The sequence below is a fragment of the Panthera tigris genome, chromosome B3 (assembly GCF_018350195.1).
Source record: "Panthera tigris isolate Pti1 chromosome B3, P.tigris_Pti1_mat1.1, whole genome shotgun sequence".
Lineage (NCBI taxonomy): Eukaryota > Metazoa > Chordata > Mammalia > Carnivora > Felidae > Panthera > Panthera tigris.
Window position 1 is genome coordinate 84,778,615 of NC_056665.1, and position 21,371 is coordinate 84,799,985.

General features: G+C 38.4%; 1 protein-coding gene across 8 annotated transcripts in view; it reads right to left on the bottom strand.

Annotated features, from left to right (window-relative positions):
- The window catches only part of RALGAPA1 (Ral GTPase activating protein catalytic subunit alpha 1), a 269,354-nt gene extending 260,661 nt beyond the window's left edge, over positions 1–8,693 (bottom strand). For all 8 annotated transcript variants that reach the window (XR_006218801.1, XM_007073726.3, XM_042989573.1 and 5 more), the window contains exon 1: positions 8,124–8,693. Coding sequence is in view for 7 of the 8 variants with exons in the window: in XM_007073726.3 (XP_007073788.1) it covers positions 8,124–8,229 (106 nt within the window). In the remaining variant the exon portion in view is untranslated. The remainder of the gene's footprint in view (positions 1–8,123) is intronic.
- Between the last annotated feature and the right edge of the window lie 12,678 nt (positions 8,694–21,371).

Below are 21,371 nucleotides of genomic sequence, written 5' to 3' on the forward strand. Positions count from 1 at the left end.
TCCTTGAAAACAAAACTACCAATGCCCACTCAAGAAGAAATAGATAACCTGAATAGCTATCTTTCTATTAAAGTAGTTAAAAACATTCCCTCAAAGAAAACTGCAGATCCAGATGGCTTCGCTGGTGAATTCCACCAAAACCTTAAGTTAAAAATAAAGCCAATTACGGGGCGCCTGGGTGGCTCAGTCGGTTAAGAATCTGACTTCAGCTCAGGTCATGATCTCATGGTCTGTGAGTCTGAGCCCTGTGTAGGGCTCTGTGCTGACAGCTCAGAGCCTGGAGCCTGCTTCAGATTCTGTGTGTCTCTCTCTCTGCCCTTCCCCTGCTCATGCTCCGTCTCTCTCTCTCTCTCAAAAAATAAACTAAAAAAAGTTTTTTAATAAACCAATTCTACATAAATACTTCTCAGTAAGGCTAGCACTACCTGGTATCAGAACCACAAACATTATAAAAGAAGTACAGGCCAATATCTCTCATGAATATAAATACAAAAATTACAAACAAAATTTTAGCATATCAAATCAAACAATATATAAAAATGACAATACATCATGACCAAGTGAAATTTAATCCCAGGACTACAGAGTTGATTTAACATTTGAAATCAGTAATTTTAATTCATCATATTAACAAATAAAAAAAAAAACCTGTTCATCTCAAAAGAAGTAGAAAAGGCATTTAACAAATCCAACATCCATTCCTGATCCAAACTCTCAGTAAAAATGAAACTCTCTCAACATGATAAATTAAAGGTATCACATTGTATAGTAAAAAAAAAAAAAAAAAAAAAAAAAAATTGTTTGCTTTACCCTCCCTTAAGATCAAGAACAATACAAGGATGCCCACTCTCACCACTTCTACTCTACACTGTACTAGAAGTTCTAGTGAGTTCAGCAAACCAAGAAAAAATAAATGCAACCACATTTGGAAAGGAAGAAGTAAAACTGTCTTTATTCACAGATGAGACTATGTAAAAAATCCAAAGGAATCTATAAAAAATTAATATAGAATAACTAAATGAGTTAGCAAGATTTCAGCACACAAGCTTAACACACAAAAAAATCAGGGGTGCCCGCACGGCTCAGTCGGAAGAGCATGAGATTCCTAATCTTGCAGTCCTGAGTTCAAGCCCCACACCAGATGCAAAGATTACAAAAAAAAACTAAAAAAAAAATGTATTTCTGGGGCGCCTGGGTGGCTCAGTCAGTTGAGCATCTGACTTTGGCTCAGGTCATGATGTGACAGTTTGTGAGTTCAAGCCACAAGTCAGGCTCTGTGCTGACAACTCAGAGCCTGGAGCCTGCTTCAGATTCTGTTTCCCTCAGTCTCTGCCCCTCCCCCACCCACACTCTGTCTCTCTCTCTCTGTCTCTCAAAAATAAATAAACTTTGAAAAAAATTGTATTTCCTTACACTAGCAATGAACAACCAGAAATGGATATAAATATATCACTTACAACAATATCCAAAGTGGAAAATATTTAGGGATAAGTAACAAAAGATGTGTAAGACCTATATGTTAAAAACTACAAAACACTGTCAAGAGAAATTAAAGCTGTATATAAATGGAGAAATATACCTTGTTCATAAGTTAGAGAACTCAATATTATTGTCACTTTCTCCCCAAATTGACCTACAGATTCACCACACTGTGAATCAATATCCCAGCAGGAATTTTTATTTATTTATTTTTTAAAGAAACTGACAAGACAATCTTAAAACTCATATGGAAATGTTAAGGACCTGGTATGGCCCCCACACCCCATAACCCCCCCCCCCAAAAAATCTCTGAAAAGGAAGAACAAAGTTGCAGGGACAACACCACTTATTAAGTTACCGTAAAAAACAAACAAAAACCTGTGTCTGTGTGCGTGTGTAGGGAGAGGGAGGGGTCCTGGCTCTAACACAAATAAATAGATCACTGGAACAAAATAGAAAGTCCAGAAATAGACCCTCGTATATATAGACGAACGACTTTTGGAAAAAGCGCAAGGGCAATTCAGTGAACAAAAGGCTGTCTTTTTCAAAAAATAGTTCCGGAGTAATTGGACATCCATTCACCAAAAAAAAAAAAAAAAAAAAGCCAATCCTATCTCAAACCATATTTACAAAGTTAACTCAAGATGGATCATGGATCTAAAAAAAAAAAAGATGGATCACAGATCTAAATATAGATCCCAAAGTTATAACTTTTTTTTAATGTTTATTTATCTTTGAGAGACAGAACACTAGCAGGGGAGGGGTAAACAGAGAGGGAGACACAGAATCTGAAACAGGCTCCACTCTGAGCTGTCAATGGAGAGCCCAGCACACGCTAGGACTCACAGACCAAGAGATCATGACCTGAGCTGAAGTTGGATGCTTAACTGACTGAGCCACCCAGGCACCCCTGAAATTATCAAATTTCTTGAAGAAAGGATAGGAGAAATTCTTTGTGACTTTGGCTTAGGCAAAGATTTTGGATAAAACATAAACTATAAAAACCAAAAGCATAAACCATAAAAGACAAAATTGATACATAGACCTAATCAAAGATGTTAAGAAAGAGGCGCCTGGGTGGCGCAGTCGGTTGAGCGTCCGACTTCAGCCAGGTCACGATCTCGCAGTCCGTGAGTTCCAGCCCCACATCAGGCTCTGGGCTGATGGCTCGGAGCCTGGAGCCTGTTTCTGATTCTGTGTCTCCCTCTCTCTCTGCCCCTCCCCCGTTCATGCTCTGTCTCTCTCTGTCCCAAAAATAAATAAAAAACGTTGAAAAAAAAAATTAAAAAAAAAAAAGATGTTAAGAAAAACAATCCAAAGACTGTTAAAAAAAAAAAAAAAAAAAAAAAAAAAAAAAAAAAAGCTCTGTAGGCGCACTGGAGTGGCTCAGTCGGTTAAGCATCTAACTTTGGCTCAGGTCATGATCTTCACGGTTTGTGAGTTCGAGCCCTGCATCAGGCTCTGTGCTGACAGCTAGGAGCCTGGAGCCTACTTGGAATTCTGTGTCTCCCTCTCTCTCTGCCCCTTCTCTGCTTGTGCTCTCTCTCTCTCAAAAATAAATAAACATTTTTCAAAAAGAAAAGAAAAAAAAAGCTCTGCAAATCACACATATGATAAAGTACTTGTATCCAAAAAATATAAAGAATTTTCAAAACTGAATGAAAGCAAACGATTCGACTTAAAAATAAATGAAAAATTTGAACAGACACTTCAAATGTTATACAATAGCAAATAAACACAGTTTAAAAAGCTCAGTATTATTAGATATCAAAGAAACACTTAATTATAACCACTATATACTTATTATAGTGGTTGAAATTAAGAAGACTGGCCATACCAAGTAAAGTAGTGTTGGTACATATGTGGAGGAAATCATCCTCATACCCTGCTAGTAAGAATGTAAAATCGTAAAAAAACAGTATGGCAATAAACACACAACTGTTATATGCTCCAGCCATTCCATTTCTAGGTATTTATCCAAGAGAGAAGAAAGCAGGTGTCTATAAACAAGTACATCTCACAGCAGTTTTATGTGTAATAGCCCCAAACTGCAAACTCACATATCAACAAGTAAATGGATAATCAAATTGTGGCATGTCTATACAATGGAATACTAGTCAACAACAAAAGCAATATATTCCTGACACACCACAAACAAGAGAGATGGATTTCAAATAAGGCTGAATAAAAGAAACCCAACAAAAAAGTAAATACTGTATAATTCCATACACACACACACACACACACACAGTTTCACCCAGGGAAAGGAGGCAAGGGGTTGCGTGCAGGGGCGGGAGAAAGGGATTACAAAGGAGCAAAAGGAAATTTTGGGAGGCTATAGATATATTTGCTACCTGGAATATCTGAGTATGTTCTTAATCTTAAGTGTCATAATGGCTTCACAAGGTATGTATATCAAAATTATTCATTTCAAATAAAATGCTTTGAATATGTGCAATTTATTATACACCAGTTATACTTCAATAAAACTGTTAGAAAGAATGATCTAACAATAGTCAATATATTTATCAGCTGAATAAGCACTCTTTTTATTTTTAAATCATTAAGACTGAACTGTTACCTTGCCACAGAAGAAATTAACATTTAGTCAATATCCAATATATGCAGGTCTTATGTTAGCTACTTTATATATGCTAACTTAGTATCATTATCTTAAGGCTTTTATTTGAAAAAAAGGGGTGGGGGGAGAGGATAAAACTTTAGAAACTAGACAAGGCTTAATTTCTATTTTTTAAAAACTCTAACTTCCAGTTCCTACAAATAAAATATATAGCAATATCAATAAACACAGCAAATTTAAATATAAATCCTTCAGAGTCAAGTTCTACAAATTCGGCTGGAATTGTCTTATGTGTCCCAAGCGAACACATGCCAGAGCAAAGTTTTAGATTGTATCTTTAAATTATGTTCTCATATATTTGGATGCACTGAATTCTCTACAAATACCCTGAACGAACAGCAGTTCATTTTAAGGGTTAAAAATATAGTTCAGATGGGACCAAACAAAAATAAAAATCCTGTGTCATTGGCAATGCCCACTTTGCAAACTTGCCCCTACTTTAGAAATGATTTGAAATGACCCTTTCATCTACAATATAAGGTACCTGATTGGTGGCCCTCTAAGATGTCTTACAGCTTTTGTCACTCTACTTTCTCCCATTCATTTTCTAAGGAATTACATTAACCATATTTCAAGCAAAATAAAACTGTAACCATTTAAAGATACAAAATATTTTATTCAATTAATTAATATAGTAGAACCAAGGGGTGCCTGGGTGGCTCAGTAGGTTAAGCGTCCAACTTCAGCTCAGTTCATGATCTCATGGTTTGTGAGTTCAAGCCCTGTGCTGGGCGCTCTCTGATGTCAGCACAGAGCCACTTGAGATCCTCTGTCTCCCTCTCTCTGCCCCTCTCCCATGAGTGAGCATGCATCACACGTGCATTCTCTCTCAAAGATAAAACATTAAAAAAAAGAACAAAGTACAACATTTGTGGTTCTTGTTTTGTTTTTTTATATTTCAAGTTTTTATTTAAATTCTAGTTAGCTAAGATAGAGTATAATATTAGTTTCAGGAGAATTTAGTGATTCATCACTTACATACAATACTCAGTGCTCATCACAAGTGTTCTCCTTAATACACATCACCCATTTAGTCCATCCCCCACCCCTGCCCACCTCCCCTAAAGCAATCCTGTTTGTTTTGCATAATTAAGAGTCTCTTTTATGGTTTGTCTCCCTTTTTCTTTCTTTCCCCTATGTTCATCGGTTTTGTTTCTTAAATTCCACAGATGAGTGAAATCATATGCTATTTGTCTCTCTCCGAATGACTTATTTTGCTTAGCATAACACGCTCTAGCTCCAACCACGTCGTTGCAAATAGCAAGATTTCATTCTTTTCTATGGCTGAGTAATATTCCATTGTGTATATATACCACATCTTCTTTATCCATGCATCAGTCAATCGACATTTGGGCTCTTTCCATAACAAGTACAACATTTGGAGGTCTATCTTGCACTTCATATCCTGACAAGGTTTCTAAACCTCAGCACTATAGACATTTAGAGCTAGAACATTGTTGTGATGGATTATCTTGTGCAATGTAAGATATATAGCAGCATTTCTGCTACCCACTAGAGGCCAGTATCCTCTCCCCCTATTTGTGACAACCAAAAGTGTCTCCAGACATTATCGCCAGAGGGAAAAAATTGTCCCTGGTTCAGAACTACTGTTCTGAAACTACTGAAGCGTAAAAAGAGACAAACCAAAAAATAGGTTCTTAACTACAGAGAACAAACATGTTTACTGGGCATGTGGGGGGGGGGGGGGGGATGGGTAAAATAGGTGAAGGGGATTAAGAGTATACTTATCTTGATGAACATTGAGTGATATATGGAACTGCTGAATCACTACTTTGTACACCTGAAACAAGTATAACACTATGTTAACTACACTAGAATTAAAGATTCGTAGGGGCACCTGAGTGGCTCAATGGGTTAAGCGCCCGACTCTTGGTTTCAGCTCAGGCCATGATCTCACAGCTTCCTGGGTTCAAGCCTGTGCTGACAGTGCAGAGCCTACTTGGAATTCTCTCTCCCAATCTCTCTGTCCCTGCCCACCAGCACTGTCTCTGTCTTTCTCAAAATAAATGTACTTTTAAAAAAATAATAATAAAATAAAAATTTTTAAATAAATAAAAATAAGACTACGGAAGCACAGTAATCTCTCTTATGGACCTCCTCCACTGACAAGGCAGGGAGTTTGAAAGCACAATATTCTCTATTTGAAGGTTCTTAAGGATATTTTAAGTGTTTATATACAGCATATGCTTCATTTTTTAAAAGCCCATAAATAAAAAGCAAAAGTGTTTTTTTTAATTAGTTTTGTCTTCAAACCAAGGAAGCCAGACCCTACAAAATACCTGACACGTGTGGCCTCTTAATTTAGACCAAGTCACCCAGATGTAAAAACCTTTTACGCCCAAGATGTATGAACCGTTCCCTCACCTCTATAACTAAGGAATACAGCAGTTAATTTAGGAAATGTCAATACTCTACTGGAACTTAACTTTATAGCTCCGACTTTACTCAAGCTACAGTCTGTCCCAAATAGGTGCCAAATTCCATTAAGTCTCCAATTTCAAACTGCAATTATCTGGGATATATCTCCTACACTCACACATTGACTTTCCCTGTTGCACTCTTAGCCAAATCTTTTGTTCAATGACTTAACTCAGAAGTAGAATGAAAATAAAAAGATCACTATCTCAACTATATTAAGATTTATATTTTCTTGAAAACTGGATCTCTTTTTATATTGACAAACTGGATTTAATTGCTTTCTTATTCCACAGGAATAAATACAACTTACCTGTGATAAAGATTTGCTGCCATAAATGTAGGAAGAGTAAAAAAAATAAAGACATGAAATCTGGGCTCCAGTTCTGGCTCTGCTTCCTAGTAGCTGGATGACCACTTAACATTTCCAGACCTCAGCTTTCTAATTTGTAAAATAAGGAGTATAATAATATCTACCTCTACAGTTACTGTGAGAATTATAATTTATGTGAAATCATCTTGTAAAACATACAAATGTTGGGTATTACTAGTGGTATCCTGATGGTATGAGTAAACAACAGAGTAGAGAAACATGTAGCAAAAACACAGGACTTACATCACGAATTAAACGTCACTTTTCAGAAAAACACTCATTAGGAAAAGAGCTTGAAATAATACTCTGAACTAGGATTCAGGCGTCTGGGTTCTAAACTCAGTTCTGCCAATAACTCTATCAATGCAAAGTAACTTGCCTTTTCACCTCAAATTCCATCTAAAAAGATCCAAGTACAGGACCACATGTTCCATAAGTACCAGTACAGCCCTCATCAGCCTATGAAATGAGCAAGTATCCAAAAGATTCGTTTAACACTATTACCACAATTCAGAGCACTGTTTGGTCTGCCAGCCAAACGGATGTAGAGAGCAACAGAGAATAAAAAAAAACTTAACTAAGTAAAAACAGAATCGTAAACAATTCTCGAGAAGCAAAGGAAGCTATAAACGACTTTGCTTTCTGTAATTAATAATAACCTTCCCTCTAAATGACAGTAATGATGAACAAGGTACACTAACAGAAGGGCGGGGCTGTTGCCCTAAGATTTTTGAAAACCAGCCACTTCCCAAAGAGGTGTAACTGCTTCCTCGCCCTCGTTAGCCAAGAAACTTGAAAGATTAAGGTTTATATTGTTTGAGAAGGTTTTGTTTTTTTTTTTCACTTAGATTGGGATGGCGGTAGTCACCTGACACATATTCCATAAACACCATTATCGACAACACCAAGCCTCCGGAAAGTCTAAAAGAGATCTAAGTTTTTAGAGTAACACTAGTTTATAAAAATGAGTTCGGGCTATTAACTCACAATTAGATAGCCCTGTGTTAGCGGTGATTAGTATTTGCCAACTGCCAAGTTTTCCCTTCCCCAAATTATCCGCCCCCCTCTCCCCGCGTCTCCGCGGAGGCGACGCCTCGCCCTCTACTCCCGCACAGCGTTAGGGCGGGAGGGAGAGTCCCCAGGGGCTCCCAGAAAAGTGAAGGCCTTTAGGCGCCGCCACCCCTCGCTCCTCACCGATGACGATGCGCAGGTGCTTGAGACGGGTCAGCGCGTCCTTCTTGGTGTCCAGCACCTTCTGGGTAGACTTCTTCACGTCCCCGTGCGGCTTCTTGGAGAACATCCTGCCGCTGCCGCTGCCGCTGCCGCTGCCGCCGCCACAGCCGACTCGGGGACTCCGGCCCCGGCGGCGGAAAGTGGAGAGAGTGGGCGGGGAGGATACTAGCCTAAGCAGCTCATTCACTCCCCAGGCTTGCGGGCCCCGGCGCAGCCGACTCCTCTCACATCCAGGCCAGGGCCGCCACCTCCTCCCGCCTCGCGCCGCGGCTGCAAAGCACCTTCGGTTCCGGCTCCAATATGGCGGATACCCTCTCCCAGTCCTGCACGGAGCGAGGGAGACCCGGGCAGGTCGGCCGCCGTCGCCTCCACTGCCTCCTGAGGCCGCCTCTCGCCGCCACAGGCCGGGACCCGGGACCGGGAGCCGCGGAGGTGGGGCTCTCGGCGGCGGCAGCACAACTCCTCTCTCCCTGAGGCCCCCTTAAGGTTAAAGCTTCTTTAGCAGCTTAGACCCTGCACAGGCCGAAACGGAGATGAGCGCGGTGATGTGGTTTCACGACTCTGCCGTCGGTGGCGAATGGTCCCCGTGGCAACCGCCTTCTGACGTCAAGGCTTCTTGACGTCATGCCAGCGTGAGATCATCCGTGGCCTTTATCACCTTTGCTTTCCTGTGTAAGGCGCCAAAGGTAGAGCCCGAGAAAGTCAGGGAAAGGAATTACTGCGTGCGCCGTTGTACGCAAAGCTCCCTGAGTGGTGTCGTGTAGTGTTTGTTTAAAAATAAGGTCCTTCATCTCCACTGTTAACCATGTCATAGTAACTTAAAAAGTAGCTCCAAAACATCAAAACAGTCGTGCAATATATTTTAGATGCCAATTCTGAAGGCCTTGGATGTAACACCCCTTCATTTCCTAAGTTGAATTTTGTTTAAAGTTTTTGTTTTGTTTTACGAAGTGATTATTAAAGATTGTAGTTTAAGAGATTTGTAGGGTTATAGTACATCCTCTTGATTAAAATTATCTGGCGCGCACACACACAAAAATAATAAAATCGTCTTGCACAAATAAATGAATCCCCAAAGCATGCAGTCACAGAGTGCATAATTACAAGAGAAAAGAAATCTGGGGAACTTTAAGGGTGAATTTTCTTAATATGTAAAAAGCTCACAAATCCAGGAGGAAATTGCTAAGGCTAAGGTAGAAAAACGCATAGAAAACACGGGGGAAAATTCACAGAAGTGTATACTCATAACTAAAACTTGTGAAAATGTTCACACATTAGTAATTTTTTTTAATCAAATTTGGGGCACCTAGGTGGCTCAGTGGGTTAAACACTCGACCTCAGCTCAGGTCATTATCTCCCTGTTCCAGAGTTCAAGCTCCCCATCAGGTTCTATGCTGACAGCTCAGAGCCTGGAGCCTGCTTCAGATTCTGTATGTTTTCTCTCTCTCTGCCCCTCCCCCACTGTGATCTGTCTCTCTCTCTCTCTCTCAAAAATAAATAAACATGAAAAAAAATAAAAGATTAAATAAAAATAAATTAAAGATTAAATAAAAAAATAAAAGATTAAAACAGACGGAGATGCTCCTATTACTTTCTGGGAAGAAGCATTAATTACTACAAGCTTAATGGAATTTAATATTTGGCATTTTGTATCAAGACACTTAAAAACGCTCATACACTTTGATTTTTTAGTTCCATTTTTAGAATTCTATTCTAAAAAATCATAAATGGGAAAGTATGAGGGGCACCTGGGTGACTCAGTTGGTTAAGCGCCTGACTTCAGCTCAGGTCATGATCTCACAGTTCGTGGGTTGGAGACCCGTGTGGGGCTCAGTGCTGACAGCTCAGAGCCTGGAGCCTGCTTCGGATTCTGTGTCTCCCTCTCTCTCTGCCCCTTCCCCATTCATGCTCTGTCTCTCTCTGTCTCTCAAAAATAAATATTGAGGAAAAAAAATTTTTAAAAAGGAAAGCATGAAAAAATATTAACACAATTTATAACATTGAAAGATTGGAAATAATATGAATGTCTGTCAGAAAGGAAGGAAATGAATGTCCACTATGTAAAATGTAATATGCCTGTGAAAATTACTAATATGAAGATTTTTTAATAACATGGAAAATACTCAAGACAATAGTAAGTGAAAAATCAGATACAAAACTGAAAATATGTTATCAAAACTCTGAAAAAAAAAGTTTATACGATTTTTGAAAGATGAAAAAATACTCCAAAATTGTGATTATAGCTGCAAAGTGTATTACAGGTGATTTTAATTTTCTTGTTTATATTTTGCTTATATTTCCTTTACAAAAAGCATGTATTGCTTTTATAATCTAAAAAACAGAAGTTGTTTTAAAGAAAATTAAGAAAATCTAATGTACCAATTGTAAACTAACCAAATTAAGATGTATGTGTAAGAATAGAAACTCCTTGAAAACAAGGGCTTTTTACAAAAGTTATCTTTATGTCCTATTATGGCACAGAATGAATATTTGTTAGTTTTTAAATGTTTATGTTACTAAAAGTTTTTTTTGATAGTAGAAGATTTATCTGATCCCATGATTCTGAGTATCATTTATTTGGTGATTTTAGACACCTCTGTCCGTACCTAGGTCTTTTTTAAGATACTAATCTCAAATTCAAATATACTCAAATTCAAACTACTCAAACTCAATATATACAAAACTGAAACTTGTCAGCTTTGTCCTCCTTCCTCCCAAACCTGATCTTCCTCCTTCATCTGGTGTCTTTATTGATAATACAACAATCAGCCCAGTTTTTTCAATCCAGAAACTCATATCCTCTGAAGGCTCCCTTTCTCTTCTTTTGTCCAGTTACCAAAACCTGATGATTCTACTTCCTAAATACTTCTTGATTTTGTTCTGTTCCCTCCATTATCACAACCTTTGTTTAGGTTCAGGTTTTCACCATTTTAAGCTATGCATGCTAGAAATGGCAGTGGTTTCTTTCCTCCCCGCTCCCACATCTTAGTAGGATTTGAGCATCCACTCAGTTTTATGTAAATTTTAAGAGTGAAAAGAAAAAACACTCCATAGTCTTACCTTCTTGCAATTAGTTCTTGAATATCTGTCTTTTTTTTTTTTTAAGTTTATTTTTGGGACAGAAAGAGACAGAGCATGAATGGGGGAGGGTCAGAGAGAGAAGGAGACACAGAGTCTGAAACAGGCTCCAGGCTCCGAGCTGTCAGCACACAGCCAGACGCGGGGCTCAAACTCACAGACCGCGAGATCATGACCTGAGCTGAAGTCTGCCGCTCAACTGACTGAGCCACCCAGGCGCTCCTTGAATATCTGTCTTAAAATGAGCAAATGCATAGCACTTCAGATCAAAGAATAAAACTTACATTGAGGGACTAATTTCAGAGAAGCTAGAAACATCTCCAGATTTTATACCTTGCAGACCTAGTTTCTTACTCTTTCTAAACTTATTGAAGTAGACATTAAAAAAAAAAGTAATTAGCTACATTGATGGTAGTGGATGTATGTTGGTTTGCCTGCCTTCTTCTGGTAATCATACCTAGGTTTTCCTTTGGAAAGCCACCCCTCTCTTGATCTCACTTGATCTCATGCCCCATGGCCCCATTTACACTTTAGTACTCAAGCATCCTGTGCAAAGCAAGTGTGTTAGGGATCGGCACAAGACCAAGGCAGTCCAATAAAACTCCTGCAACTATTGAGAAAGAGAAATTCTTTTTTCAGGCTGAAGGCCTGGAACTGCTAGGAACAAACATGTGAAAAGAATCTGCCGGGGAGGGGTGCCTGGATGGCTCAGTCAGTTAAGCACGCCACTTCAGCTCAGGGAATGATCTCTTGGCTTATGAGTTCGAGCCATGCATCAAGCTTCTGCTTGGGATTCATTCTCTCTCTGTCTCTCTCTCTCTATCACTCTCCCCCCACCTTCTCCACTCATGCTTTCTCTCTCTCCAAATAAATAAAAACTTAAAAAAACAAAAAAGAATCTGCTGGGAATAGTGCATGCCAACACTCCAAGAACAGAGGAGATAAAAGAAGAGACTGAGTTTTGACAACATTGTTTGGGCATTTGGATTGAACTTGCTTGAATTGCCATGATCTTTTCTATTTCACAGATCAATACTTTGTGTTGGGCTTCAGTTACTTGCACAACAGGAAAAGTCCTGATTTATATATTTTAAAGATATTAGGTAGGCAGAATAGGGATTAGAAATTTTTAAAGGAAAAAAACAAATAACTGCTTGAAAACAACATGAAGCCCTCTTTTGAAGCCCTCCCACAGCACTTACTTTTTTTCTCTCTCATCATGCTCACTGCACTCTCTGCTGTAATCAGTCTACGCATCCTCTCCCCTATATCAGACAAGTTTTGAGAAGACCTTGGATTGTGATCCATAATCCAAGGCTCCAAGTTGTTTTCTCTCCTTTCCGACTTCCCTCTCTTAACTTTCTCTTTCTTTTTGTGTCTCTCTCTGTCTCTCTCTGCCCTCTTGAATGGTACCTGGCATGTGATAGGTCCTCAATACATATTTATAGCAAGAATAAATCAACACTGGGGACTCAATAAGCATTTAGAATATAGAGTTGCTGTTTCTGCTGTCAATTCAGGAACAGTAACCTGTTTTGGGGTTGAGACATGGTCACCAGAAAAGCAGAGAAGCTGGTAGAAAGACAAAGAAAGGAGAAACAATGCTTTTTTTCCCTTAAGTTTATTTTTATTTATTTTGAGAAAGAGAGAGCACACATGCGAGTTGGGGAGGGGCGGAGAGAGAGAAAAAGAGAGAGAGAGAGAGAGAGAGAATCCCAAGCAGGCTCTGCACTATCAGTGCAAAGCCTGATGCAAGGCTTGAGCCCATGAACTGTGAGTTCACGACCTGAGCTGAAATCAAGAAAGAGTCTGATGCTTAACCAACAGAGCCACCCAGGTGCCCCAAGGAGAAACAGTGCTTAACAGGGGCAGGCCAGAATGTAAGCAAAGCTAATCTTTTACTTTCCAGGTTTTGATTCAAAGGGAAATAGGTTCTATGCTTTTTTTGGGGGGGGGGGGATTAAAGAAAATTTTAAAAATCTTTTATGTTGATCTATTTCAACTATGAAAGTAAAATTGCTATTAAGGTCTTAAAATATCAGAAGGCTGTATATGGTTGAGACAAGAATAAAGATGCAAAGAATAAAGAAAGGAAAAAGAAAAACAAAAATAGTCTTTGTTAAACATTTCTATGATTTATCCATGAAAATGAGCATAAATTGTGGTCACCAGAGACTCAGCAGATAGATAAACTTGGAGTCTACAGTTTGGGCAATTTATTCTGTTCTCAACCTATTACTAAGAATATTTTCATATACTACTTATATGTTTTCTTTCATATAGTTTTTCATACTTGCTATCACATATCCCAAGTTTTTGCTGCAAACAATTTGACAACAAAAAACTTAAGCAGAGCTACTGACACTTTCTACAAAATTAATCTAGGTTTCCTTTGCTATTACTTGTGTTATTTTTTCTTTCTTTATTATTATTATTTTTTAATTTTGAGAGAGAGAGAGTTCAATTGGGGGAGAGAGGCAGAAGGAGGGAGAGTATTAAGCAATGTCCATGTGCAGCTCAGAGCTGGACATGGGGCTCAATCCCATGACCCTGGAATCATGACCTGAGCCAAAATTAAGAGTCAGATGCTCAACCAACTGAGCCACCCAGGTGCCCCTCTTTTTTTCTTTTTAAGCGTCTTTTTCTTATTTGTACCCCATATAAACATGGATATATTGTCAATTTTTTCTCTGCATGAAAAATTAAAGATGTCCTATTACATTGATGGGTAAACCCAAAGAATATGCATTTGCCTTTAAAAAAAAATCAGTGAAATTCTGGGTGGTATGAATTAAAATAGTTCTTGGAAACTTTCCCCTAGAAAATAATTTCATTAAAAGTGAGGCTGCTTGTTTGTAGAACTGTTTTCCTCCTATGTTCTCACCCCTAGAAATATTTGATTACCATAAAAAAGTTTTTAAATTCAGCAGAGAGCTGTAAGAATTTTGCCAAAATTATGTAAAAACAAAACAAAACAAAACAATACTTTGCTTAATAGGGGCTTGTTTCAATGACAATCTCACCATTTTTTTTTTTAAGTTTACAAAAATGTATGCGGTTCCTGCATGCATGGCTTGTATGTTTGTATCATAAAAGTTACGGACTTGCTTGCATTATGATACAGTGGGCAAATAAATGAATTATTTAAAGGATTTGGGTTCTAGTTCCTCTCAGCATCAGTTTTTTCATTAGTAAAATCAATATAAGGCCTGCCACACAGGGTTTTGTAAAATTCAGGAAATAATACAGTGTTTTCATTCATGATCTTTAGAGTTAGATAGCTCTGAATTAAACATTACACTTCAGGATGTACTTGCTCTGGGATCCTTGGCATATAGTTTAACCTCTCTGAGACCCATTTTCCTTATATATAAACCACAGCTTTAATTATGATAATTAGGTGAGAAATGGTATTGAAAGTTACTTCTATAATGGCTGATATGTAACCTTCCTTTGCTTTACTTCATAGACTTTTAACAGAGCAATTTGTGTAATTGTTTGAAGATTTGCTCTCCCACTAGATTGCAAACTCCCTCAGGAGAGAGACCATATATGTTGTGTTTAAAGGTGTATCCCAATCTTCTTGCAAGTTGCACTTTATAAAATGTGCTCAAGGGGTGCCTGGGTGGCTCAGTCGGTTAAGCGTTGACTTGATTTCTGTTCAGGTCATGATCTCATGGTTTGTGAGTTCAAGCCCAATGTCTGGCTCTGTGCTGACAGTGCTGAGCCTGCTTGGGATTCTCTCTGTCTCTCCCTGTCTCTCCACCCCTCCCCTGCATGCCCTCTGTGTGTCTCTCTCTCTTTCTCTCTCTCAAACAATAAAAAAAAAAAATTAAAATTAAAATAAAAAAAATAAAATGTGCTCAATAAATATTTGTTGAATGGAAGAATGGATGTAAGTTCCCATTTCTTTCTCTTGCACAGGCACACAGTAAATGGTGAATGAATGAAATAATTTTAGAAAATAAAAAATGTGGGGCGCCTGGGTGTCTCAGTCGGTTGAGCTTCCGACTTCGGCTCAGGTCATAATCTCACGGTCTGTGAGTTTGAGCCCCGCGTCGGGCTCTGTGCTGACAGCTCGGAGCCTGGAGCCTGCTTTGGATTCTGTGTCTCCCTCTCTCTCTGCCCCTGTCCTGCTCATGCTCTGTCTCTCTCTGTCTCAAAAATAAATAAAAACATTTAAAAAAAAAATAAAAAGAAAATAAAAAATGTAACATATCATTAGTAATAATTATATGTCTGGCATACCACAAAAAGAAAACACTATTGTAAAACACATTGGCATAAGTTTCATGTCAATATAGCATGCCCAGCCCACTGACTGATTTTTCTTTTCCTTAATGATGGAAATACTAACATCCTTTGAAAGTGTAAGCTCTCCCCTCTGGAGACATATTTATTGTGAAAAGAAAAACCCAGAAAATTCTCTTTGAAATATTGCTTGTGAAAACTAGAATTTAAAACTTAAGTTTAAAATCATGAACATTCCATAGGTCACCTGGGTGGCTCAGTCCGTTAAGCCTCCAACTCTTGATTTCGGCTCAGGTCATGGTCTCACAGTTTGTGAGTTCAAGCCCCACATCGGACTCTGTGCTAACAGCATGGAGCCTGATTGGGATTCTCTCTCTGTCCCTCCCATGCTCATGCTCTCTCTCTGTCTGAAAATAAATAAACTTTAATAAATAAATAAATAAATAAATAAATAAAATCATGAACATCCCAAGAAGTATATGTCATTATCAATCTTCCAAATGTGAACATGTTACATTACCCTTTTTTATAAAGTCAGGTTAATTCAAATTTGAGATTTTTTAAATTAATAGATCAATTTTTAATAGGTTTTGTTTTTTTGGTTAGATTTCAGGTTTATAGCAAAACTGAGAGGGAGGTATTGAGATTTCCTATATATTCTATACTCCCACATATGCACAGCCACCCCCGTTATCAATATCCCCACCAGAGTGGTACATTTGTTACAACTGATGAACCTACATTGACATATTATTGTCATCAAAAGAGCATAGTTTACCTTAGGGTTCAATTTTATTGATATATTTTTTATGGTTTTGGACAAATGTATAATGACATGTGTCTACTATTACAGAATCATACAGAATATTTTCACTGCCCTACAAATCCTCTGTGCTTCACCTATTCATCCCTCCACCTAACCACTGGCAACCACTGATCTTTTTACTGAATAGACTTTTGTAATAATTTTAAATTTACAATAGTATGGCAAGTTCCCATATGCTCAACTCCCACACAGCCCAAATAATAAACTTCCCTTATTATTAACATCTAATGTTATTATGATATATTTATCACAATTACTAAGCCAATACTTGTATGCTATTATCAACTAAATTCCATAGCTTATTCAGATTTTTTTTTTTTTTGATCTAATGTCCTTTTTCCATTCTAAGATCTTATTCAGGATAGTTTATTACATTTAGTTATCATTTCTCCTTAAGCTCCTTCTGGCTGTGATAATTTCTCACATTTTTGTTGGTTTTGATGACCTTGAGAATTTTGAGGAGAAGTGGTCAGGTTTATTAAAGGATGCCTCTCTATGAAATTTGTCTGATATTTTTCTCATGATTAGACAAAGGCTGTGGGTTTTAGGGAAAAGATCGCAGAGCCTAAGTTTTCTTTTCATTACATCATATTATCTACTATCAGCATGAGTTACTACTGTTTTTTTGGTTTTTGATTTTTGAGAGAGAGAGTGTGGGCACATGCCCACATGTGCACGTGAGTGGGGGAGGTGCAGAGGGAGGAGAGAGAGAATCTTAAATAGGCTCCACACTCAGTGTGGACACAGAGCTCGATTGAGGGCTCCACTCTGGACTCTGACAACCATGAGATTATGACCTGAGCTGAAATCAAGAGTCTAGAGCTTAACCCACTGAGCCACCCAGGCAACCCGAGTTATCACTGTTAATGTTGACCTTGATCACCTTGTAGTTTGTCAGGTTTGTCAGGTTTCTCCAATATAATTGCCTTTTTTATACCATACTTTTTGGAGGGAAATCACTATGTGCAGTCCTGATTTCTTAGTTGATTGCATTTTATTTTACAAGCTTGTACAGTTTTACTTTTTTTATTTTTGTACATGTACTTCTATTATGTTAGACACTGTATCTGTTTTAGTATCATTACTTGTGAATGAGAAGGTCTAAATGCCAACTGTGTTACAATGGTAAGAGTAGGAGAAGCATGCTTGCCAAGTCAATCCTAATGAAACAAATGGCAAGGACCTGAAGTTAGCAGTTAGAAAATTAAGAACCCAAAGAAGTGATCAAGAGGTTGACCAGCAGTTCTTCAGGTGCCTGGGTGGCTCAGTTGGTTAAGCATCCGATTTCGGCTCAGGTCATGATCTGACAGTTCATGGGTTCAAGATACATGTGGGGCTCTATGCTGATAGCTCAGAGCCTGGAACCTGCTTCAGATTCTGTGTCTCCCTCTCTCTCTCTCTCTCTCTGACCCTCTCCTTTTCACACTCTGTGTGTCTCTCTCTCAAAAACATTTAAAAATATTTAAATAAAACATTTAAATAAACATTTAAAAAAATAAAAAAAAAGAGGTAGACCAGCAGTTCTCAAAGTTTTTAGTGTCATGATCAAAATTATTAAGGAATCACCAAAGAGCTTTGCTAATCTATTGCATTATTAAAAATTAAAGCTGAGGAAACTACAAAATTCTGATGAAATAAATCAAAGATACAAAAAAAATGGAGAGATCTCTTATGTTCAATGAATAGAACATTACCTTTTTTTAAGATGTCACTTCTTCCTGGGGCACCTGGGTGGCTCAGTTGGTTGAGCAACCAGCTTTGGCTCAGGTCATGATCTCATAGTTCATGGGTTCGAGCCCCCCATCGGGCTCTATGCTGACAGCTCAGAGCCTGGAACCTGCTTCGGATTCTGTGTCTCCCTATCTCTCTTCCCCTTCCCTGCTCTCTCTCTCTTTCAAAAATAAATAAACGTTTTAAAAAAATGTCAATTCTTCCCAACTTGGTCTATAGACTCAATACAATATCAATCAAAATCCCAGCAAGCTATTTTGTAGCTTGGAAAGACAAAAGATCCAGCATAGCCAAAAAAATAATGAAGAGGAACAAAGTTGTTGCAACCTGATTTCAAAACTTACTATATGACTATAGTAATCCCGACAGCATGGTATTGGTGAAAAATTAGACACAGTAATCAATGGAGCAGAATAGAGAGCCTAGAAATAGACCCACCCAAATATAATCACGTGGTGTTTGACAAAGGAGCAAAGGCAATTCAATGGAGAAAGGATAATCTTTTCAACAAATGGTGCTGGAACAAATGGACTTCCATATGTAAACCTTACACCTTTCACAAAAGTTAACTCAAAATGGAACATACCTAAAGGTAAAATTCAAAACTATAAAACCTCTAAAAGGGGGCGCCTGGGCGGCTCATTTGGTTAAGCTTCTGACTTCGGTTCAGGTCACGATCTTGCGGTAAACAAGTTCAAGCCCTATGTGGGGCTCTATGCTGACAGCTCAGAGCCTGGAGCCTGCTTTGGATTTTGTGTCTCCCTCTCTTTCTGCCCCTCCCCAGCTCACGCTCTCTCTCTGTCTCTCAAAAATAAATAAAACATTAAAAAAAAATAAAACTTCTAAAGGAAAACATAGGAGAAAATCTAGGTGAGCTTTCATTCAGTGATGAGTTTTTATTTTATTATTTTAACTAATTAATTAATTAATTTGTGATGGGTTTTTATTTTTATTTTTTTAAATTTTTTTTAACATTTATTTATTTTTGAGACAGAGAGAGACAGAGCATGAACGGGGGAGGGTCAGAGAGAGGGAGACACAGAATCTGAAACAGGCTCCAGGCTCTGAGCTGTCAGCACAGAGCCCGACGCAGGGCTCGAACCCACGGACCGTGAGATCATGACCTGAGCCGAAGTCGGCCGCTTAACCGACTGAGCCACCCAGGCGCCCCATGATGGGTTTTTAGATATAGCACGAAAGCATGATCTATGTAGGACAGAAAATTGACAAGTAGGATTTTATTAAAATTGAAATTTCTGCTCTGCGAAGATACTGTTAAGAGAATCACAAGAAAAACCATGGACTGGGAGAAAATCTTTGCAAAACACATAAAGGACTTGATTAGAATATACACAGAACTCTTAAAACTCAATAATACAAAAACCAACAACCCAATTGAAAAATGGGCAAAAGGCTGAACAGACACATCACCGAAGAAGATATAGAGATGACAAATAAGCATATGAAAAGATCCTCAATATCATTTGTCATTAGGGAAGAATTAAACAACAGCGAGATGCTACTGCATACATACTAGAATGACTAAAATTCAAAACACTGGCAACACCAATGCAGGGCACAGGAACTCTTATTTGTTGCTGGTGGGAATGTAAAATGGTACAGACCACTTTGGAAGACAGTTTGGTAGTCTATTGTAAAGTTAAACATTGTTTTATTATAGGAACCAGCAAGTGTACTCCAAGGTATTTAACCAATTGATCTGAAAATAAGTCCTTACAAAAATCTGCACATCAGTGTTTATAGTCTTTTTTTTTATAACTCCAGAAGCTGGAAGAACCAATATGTCCTTCAACAGATGAATGAATAAGCAAACTATGGTGCATTCATACAATGGAATATTACTCAGAACTAAAAAGAAACCAAGGTTCCTCCATGAACATACAGGGATGAATCTTAAATGTGTATTACTAGAGGTGCCTGGGGAGCTCAGTTGGTTGAGTGTACAACTTCAGCTGAGGTCACGATCTCACAGTTTGTGGGTTTGAGCCCCATGTTGGGCTTTGGGCTAACAGCACAGAGCCTGCTTCAGATTCTGTCTTCCTCTGTCTGCCCCTCCCCCACTCACATCACATTCTCTCTCTCTCTCTCTCTGTCTCTCTCTCTCTCCCCCTCCCTCTCTCTCAAAAATAAACATTAAAAATTTTAATAAAAATTGCATATTACTAAGTGAAAGGAGGCAAAGGAGGCAGTCTGCAAAAGTTACATACTGTATGGTTGTCATTATATGACATTCTGGAAAAGGTAGCATTATGGCAACAGTAAAAATCAATGGTTGCCAGGGACCTACGGGGAAGGAGAAAGAGTTGAATAGGTAAAGCACAGGGAATTTTTTTAGGGTGGTGAAATTACCCTGCATGATACTATAGTTGTAGATACTTCACTCTATCTATTTATCAATATTCATAGAACTTCATAGCACATAGAGTAAATACTAATATATGCAAATTAAAAGATCATTTAGGAGAGCAGAGGATCCCAAGTTGGGACACAGAATGTGACAAAATAATCTAACTGTATTACAATGTATGAAATAACCTCACTGAAGAAGCTGGGTGAAAAGGAAATGAATGGAATCTATGAGATTACAGGCTAAAGAAAATGCACATAAATACTGCATTCTAGTTGATAAAGTTGATTCCCATGTAGGTATGGGTTACTCTGATACTGCTACACATGTATACTGAAATTAAATAAGTAAATGGATGACAGATGGCGGGACTCAAGTTTCTCACTGTTGGAGTAGGAGTTAAAAAAATTTTTTTTAATGTTTATTTATTTTTGACAGAGAGAGAGATAGAGCATGAGTGGAGGAGGGGCAGAGAGAGGGAGACACAGAATGTGAAGCAGGCTCCAGGCTCCAAGCTGTCAGCACGGGTCCCGATGCAGGGCTTCAACTCACGGACAGTGAGATCATGATTTGAGCCAAAGTCGGACACTCAACCCACTGAGCCACCCAGGCACCCCTGGAGTAGGAGTTTTTAAGATAAGCACAGGGAGGAAGGTAGAATGATCCATTTGGTAGTGGATTCCAGTTGGAGACATCAATATGAGCACATATTTAGCTTAATATAGATACAGATAGTTACATATAGAAATAGTTACAGATATGTTTCTACAGATGGAGTAGTAAACTCCTATGTATTTCCTTGCTCTGTCAGCTGACAGGGCTTAGAAGCAATGATAGTCTAGTAGCAGCAAGCATGCCTAGCACCAGATCTTGGTTTTTAATACCACTTTCTGATAGAACCAAGGCTTTTGGAACAATGGCTTATTCTAGGACTGGGGCAGGAAAGTACAAGATC